Here is a 6,200-nt window from a genome sequence, read left to right on the forward strand (position 1 = left end):
GTTGGAGTACCAAACGACCTTCAAATGGAACGAAACTTGACCGGTGGCCTACCGGTGGTATACCAAGGCCACTTGACAAGCGTCGGTCCATTCCGAGAACGTTCAACACCCGCTCACGAAAAGAAACAAGAGGGGTGCGCCGGAGGAGGTGTGAGTGCCGGGTTGCAAAACGGACAACAGGGAAAATGCTCGGATGCATGAGACGAACACGTATGCAAATGCAATGCACATGATGACATGATATGAGATGCATGACATGAACAAAATGCAAAACGACAAACAAAACCCGACCACGAAGAGAATATCATAACACATAGCCGAAGATGGCAAGAGTTGGAGTTACAAATATGGAAAGTTACATCCGGGGTGTTACAGATTTGTTCTTGACCATGCTCCCAAATGCACAAAAACATCACTACACACAAAGATCCACCATTATTTCACTGCCAAATTACAGTCAAACGAACCTATGGAAAGAAAAGATAGGTAAGAGGTTTTCTTTACCAACTAGGAAAATCTATGAATGTTTGGAGTTGGTAGACACCCAATTTTTGCCCGCCACCAGGACGAAGGGGTGAGCGGAAGGGATGCTGCCCGTCGCAGCCGCCTTCTTCCCCCAGTTCTTCGATGGGACACGTTTGCAGCCCATGCGGAGAAGACACACGCCGGCACTAGTGACAATACCAGTGGCGTGCAGACTTGTGCCTCGTGACCACTAACTTGTGCCTAGTCAGGACACTTAGTCCCACATACTTGTGGCGTGTGAAAATGCAGCCACGCCACCAGTGAACTATGAAATATGCCCTGGATTGAAAGTGACGCGCCACTAATGAAGACAGTCTGGTGGCATTTCTGCACTAGTGTTGGGCCAGCGGAGAGCGGGAGGTGATGTGTAGGCAGGGAAGTCCAGGGAATCGGCTTCAAACGAGAGGAATGTGACATGAAAGACGGGATAGAGTCCATGGTATTGTCGGCAGGGACTGCAAGCACCAAAGACGACACTATGACGAGGGAGGGGAGGAGACGTCACAAAATGGAAGAAGAGCAGGGAAATGTCGCTCGCGCCAAACCTTTTTCAGGATGAAGTGTGCTCTAAAAACGCCCCACAACCTCCAAATATGGAGGCATGCAGGCTCGATTTAGGGTGATCTCCAAAAACATGACGATGGAGCTCGTAACGGCTCTGCTCGATTGATTTTTGGGGTCAAAATATTACACATGCGGTTATTTACGGTGATCGGCCACACATGACAACTTTGCTAGAGTAGCTCTAAAACTAGTGGCTGAGTCGACGCATGCAACTAGGACGCGGTCTATAACACTCTTTGGTAACTTTTTTTTTTAATATGGCATGCCACAACTACGTCCGCACACTCTGAACTGCCTCTTGGTTACACCTCCACCACCGTATCTGTCGCTGATCGAGTAGCACCGAGTCAAGTGAAACTGACAATTTCACCGGTTACTCTGTCCTGCGTGCTTATATATATTTACCTCCATCTGTCCATTCACTAACGCATCTCGTCGGTACGAGTAACTGAGAGGGAGTGACAATGAGGAATTTCGTGGAGAAATCAGTGCTCTCTTTGTTATGGATCTCACTGCTCCAAGGTCAGTTGATGGTTATTAAATACTCCAGCGGTTAATAGTGTATAGTAGTCTTTTCGGTTTGCTTTGCCCACGATCGTAAATGGAATTTTACATACCCTGTAATTAAGGTGAAGGATGTGCATATGGGCATGAAACACACTGACGTATGTCTCTGTTTGATGTAGGGTGCATTGTCCAGTCTGTGGAATATGATCATACGGCTAGTATCGAGGCAAGTAACGGCGTTCCTGTTGAGTCTTTCTGGTGTTGTTTGTATCGATCTTAATCTGTGCATGCATGCATGCATGCAGCCTCCAAAAACGAAATCTATATATGGTTTGATATTGTTGTGTGACAAAGAAACAACCATCAGTTTTCATAATTCGTTTACAAGCATATATCGTCGTGGTTTCAGTGCCTCGGTGACCCGATGAAGCCCCTCTACAAAGGCGGCATCATCCAGAACGGCGAGTTCAACAACGGCCTGATGGGGTGGTCGACGCGCCGGGACATCAAGGCCGGCATCAGAAAGTCGGCCTCCGGCAACAAGTTCGCCGTGGTGCAGGGCGCGAGGAGCTCCCCGTTGGGCACCGGCGGCGCGGCGGCCTCGCCGTCCCACAGCGTCTACCAGAAAATCCAGATGAAGGGCGACACTCACTACTCGCTATCAGGTATATATACATACCGACCGAATGTACTTCCTCTGTAATAAACTAATATAAAAACGTTTAGCTTGATCTAAACGTTTTTATATTAGTTTACTACGAGTACGTAGATGTAGTACATGATGCAGTGCATGTGACGAAGTTTATCTTGCTGTTCCGCGTGTGCAGCATGGCTGCGGGTGTCGGCCGGCACGGCCCACGTGCGCGCGGTGGTCAAGGCCCCCAACGGCGAGAACATCACCGCCGGCGCCATCGACGCCCAGTCCGGCTGCTGGACCATGCTCAAGGGCGGCATGACTGCGCGCGCCTATCACTACGGACAAGGAGAGGTCTTCTTCGAGAGCGACGCTCCGGTGGACATCTGGGTGGACAGCGTCTCCCTGCAGCCCTTCTCTTTTGAGGAATGGGACGCCCACGCCCGCCAGTCCGCCAACAAGGCCCGCCGGAGCACGGTCAAGATCGTCGCCAGGGGCCCCGACGGCCAACCGATGGCGAACGCCAACGTGAGCATCCAGCTCCTCCGCGCCGGGTTCCCGTTCGGCAACGCGATGACCAAGGAGATCCTGGGCAACCCGGCGTACGAGAAGTGGTTCTTCTCGCGCTTCACGGTGGCCACCATGGAGAACGAGATGAAGTGGTACGGCACGGAGTGGGCCCAGAACCAGGAGGACTACCGCACCCCGGACGCCATGATGGCGCTGGCCCAGAAGTACGGCGTCAAGGTGCGCGGGCACAACGTGTTCTGGGACGACCAGAGCTCGCAGCTCAAGTGGGTGATGCCGATGAACCTGAACCAGCTCAAGGCGGCGATGCAGAAGCGGCTCAAGAACGTGGTGTCGCGCTACGCCGGGAGGCTCATCCACTGGGACGTGGTGAACGAGAACCTGCACTTCAACTTCTTCGAGACCAAGCTCGGCCCCAACGCGTCGCCCTTGATCTACCAGCAGGTCGGCCAGATCGACCACACCGCCATCCTCTTCATGAACGAGTTCAACACGCTGGAGCAGCCCATGGACCCCAACGGCACGCCCACCAAGTACGTCGCCAAGATGAAGCTCATTCAGGGCTACCCTGGCAACGGCGGCTTCAAGTTCGGTGTCGGGCTCGAGAGCCACTTCACCACGCCCAACCTCCCCTACATGAGGGGCGCCCTCGACACGCTCGCGCAGCTCAAGCTGCCCATCTGGATGACCGAGGTCGACGTCGTCAAGGGCCCCAACCAGGTCAAGTTCCTCGAGCAGGTGCTCAGGGAAGGCTACGCCCACCCCGGCGTGCAGGGCATCGTCATGTGGGCCGCGTGGCACCCCTACGGATGCTACGTCATGTGCCTCACCGACAACAGCTTCAAGAACCTACCCGTCGGCGACCTCGTCGACAAGCTCATTGCCGAATGGAAGACGCACAAGACGTCCCCCGCCACCGACGCGAATGGAATGGTCGAGCTCGACCTCGCCCACGGCGATTACAAGTTAACGGTGGACCACCCTTCGCAGACCACGGCCGTCTCCCACACCATGACGGTGGATGCGGGGTCAGCAGCCTCCGAGCACATCATTAGTGTGAAGACGTAGGAATATACTATGAGACTTATTAAGCCACGTAGAATGGTTGATAAAATAAGGCGATCAAAAGAATTCTTTTATGTAGTTCTACGCCATCTAAAGAATGCAATAAAACTTGTTATATTTTCTTTTTCCATACGATCCAATTGGATCGTGTTCCACTATCATCACTCATCAGATAACGGAACAAAACCGAAAACAGTGTCTTGGCGCGAAAGGGAAACAAATAGTAGTAAAAGAGAAGGAAAGGGAACGTCCCCATGTTACTACCCAACAGAGGAATGGAATAGAAAGGGAACCTCCCCATGTTGCGAGGTCTTAAAAAAAATTATGGGGTGATAGAATAGAAGTAAATAATTAAAAAATGTGTGAATACAAGGAAGAATCCCGTACAACAAAGATAAATGTCAATCTTTCTTGCTAAGAACGATGGCTTTTTTTGGAAATGGAGGCGTACCCCCGGCCTCTGAATCATAATGATGTATGCAACCATCTTATTAAAAAGTCTCGAAGTAGTACATAGTCATAAAAGTATTACAGCTCGCAAATGGAGCGAAACAAAAGAAATGAAAAGTACATGCTCAAAATCGCAACCGGTAAGGCAATGTAAAGGATAAGCTCCCTAGACTCCTATCCTGTTATGCGATCGCCATCCGAACCGGTTGAATATAACCTGTGCTATCATCTCCCAATGGTTGCACCCAGTAACCAAAGGCTCCCTGGAGTCCATAGGAGTGAGTAAGGACCACGTACGGATCCATGCGGTAGCTTTGAAGATAACCTGCAAGAAAGATAAAGTGTTTTGTCTTTAAAAATTATATCATTTTTATAATTCCATATAGCCCAAAGAAGCGCATATATTCCGATCCGAATACGAGCCGCAGTAATATGCTCAACCCTAGCTAACCACATCACAAACAACGATTCAATGTCAACTGGAGGATTAATGTTAAAGGCTATATGGATCGTTCTCCAAAGCAATTTGGCGAATGGGCATGACAAACTCGTCGGCTGCTGCTGATAACTCGCAACCCTAGTCGGCGTGGTCACAACTTCCCCACAGGCCACCGCCTCAGTCCTCCTCCTCTTTCCCGTCCGTCTACCACATAGACGGGAGTGGGGACCCGTCCGTTTAATTTTATTCTCCTTAGATTTTTGTTTCTCTAGCGACATCGACGAGGTGGTCGCGGCGATAGTGTGTTGAATTAATGTCTCCTTGGTAGCTTCCTACATCGACGATGTCTGATTCGGCGTCGACGAAGATGCTTGTGAGAGTTTGTCTCCCCACATCTGTTGGTTCTCTTTCGATCTTGGCAGTTGGTGTGTCTTTCAACAAGAGCTAATGGATGGCCATTGGTACGGCGGCTTTGGTATCTTCTCCCATATTGTTCGGTCGCATGGTTCGGTTTCTCCAACCGTCTGAGCGGTGGTGATCGATTGCAAGCATGTACTATCTGGGGTGATGCATGCTTCAATGATTTATAGATCTCGTCTCAAGGGGCGAGTGGCTATTGTGGTCTTCAAAGCCTAGTATGGCGAGTGTGTTTGCAGGTGTCCCTTTTCTTTAATGTTGGTTAAGTACAATTTTCAATCTTTAGTGGGTGGCATACAACTGAGGAAGAACAAGCCTAGTATGATTTTCAATGTAATTTAGTTTTTCTGGTCCATCCACGTTGAGTTGTCTGTCCATTGTACTGACTTTTGTGTTTTTGTTTTTTATCAGACGCCCTTTGGCGTCTTTTTTAAGGCTTTCTTATTAAAAGGTCATTTCTTAGGCAAGAGAAGGTATTTTTTTTCTCTTATTTTCCTTACTGATTATTGTATGTGGCATCATTAAGATACCATCACTGTATGTGCCCTGTATGGATCGGGGAATTTTAACTCGAATCACAATGTCTGTGAAAAGAATCTTAAACAAATTATGTAAGGGTCGTTTTGCAAAATACTCGCTTCCAGCAGTGTGGTATACATGAGAATGTGTTGTGCCAAAATGATCTCCTTTGCCTAGTCAGCACGCCACATTAGCGTCTCTTCGTTGGCGGCGGCAAGCGATCAAGGTGAATTATGTAACCACTACATCATATTTTACAAGATGTGTGGAACACGTGGTTTGCAAACCCAAACTTGAGATGTGTGACCAATCCACTCTTCTTTGATGAGTTCCGTGACTAATGGTGTGTTTCACTTGGTTGACTTCGTGAAAACATATTGTCGTGCAATTGTCACGGCAGATGTCTTAGTGTGAGGACTTAGTCGTGAGGCCAACACATCTATTTGATAGCTTGAGAGGGGTTGAGCGGAATCGAGAGACGCAACACAAGACAAGGGTTTAGACAGCTTCGGGCCCCGGGAAACATCATCCGGTAACAACCCTAGATGCTGT

The 6,200-nt window shown here is 49.4% G+C and overlaps 1 protein-coding gene across 1 annotated transcript; it reads left to right on the top strand.

Annotated features, from left to right (window-relative positions):
• The first annotated feature begins 1,506 nt into the window (after positions 1-1,506).
• LOC123121326 (endo-1,4-beta-xylanase 4) lies at positions 1,507-3,951 on the top strand. The gene is made up of 4 exons (XM_044541260.1): positions 1,507-1,611; positions 1,776-1,822; positions 2,006-2,261; positions 2,424-3,951. The coding sequence occupies exons 1-4, from the start codon at positions 1,554-1,556 to the stop codon at positions 3,824-3,826; spliced, it is 1,764 nt and encodes a 587-aa protein (XP_044397195.1). The 5' UTR covers positions 1,507-1,553; the 3' UTR covers positions 3,827-3,951.
• The last annotated feature ends 2,249 nt before the right edge of the window (positions 3,952-6,200 follow it).

The sequence above is a fragment of the Triticum aestivum genome, chromosome 5D, assembly GCF_018294505.1.
Source record: "Triticum aestivum cultivar Chinese Spring chromosome 5D, IWGSC CS RefSeq v2.1, whole genome shotgun sequence".
Taxonomy (NCBI): Eukaryota; Viridiplantae; Streptophyta; class Magnoliopsida; order Poales; family Poaceae; genus Triticum; species Triticum aestivum.

Excerpts from the sequence above, each read along its gene's own strand:
- LOC123121326 (XM_044541260.1), top strand. The coding sequence starts at position 1,554 with ATGAGGAATTTCGTGGAGAAATCAGTGCTCTCTTTGTTATGGATCTCA. Across the intron at positions 1,612-1,775 it reads ATGGATCTCACTGCTCCAAG|GGTGCATTGTCCAGTCTGTG; the intron begins GTCAGTTGATGG and ends TGTTTGATGTAG. Across the intron at positions 2,262-2,423 it reads CACTCACTACTCGCTATCAG|CATGGCTGCGGGTGTCGGCC; the intron begins GTATATATACAT and ends CCGCGTGTGCAG.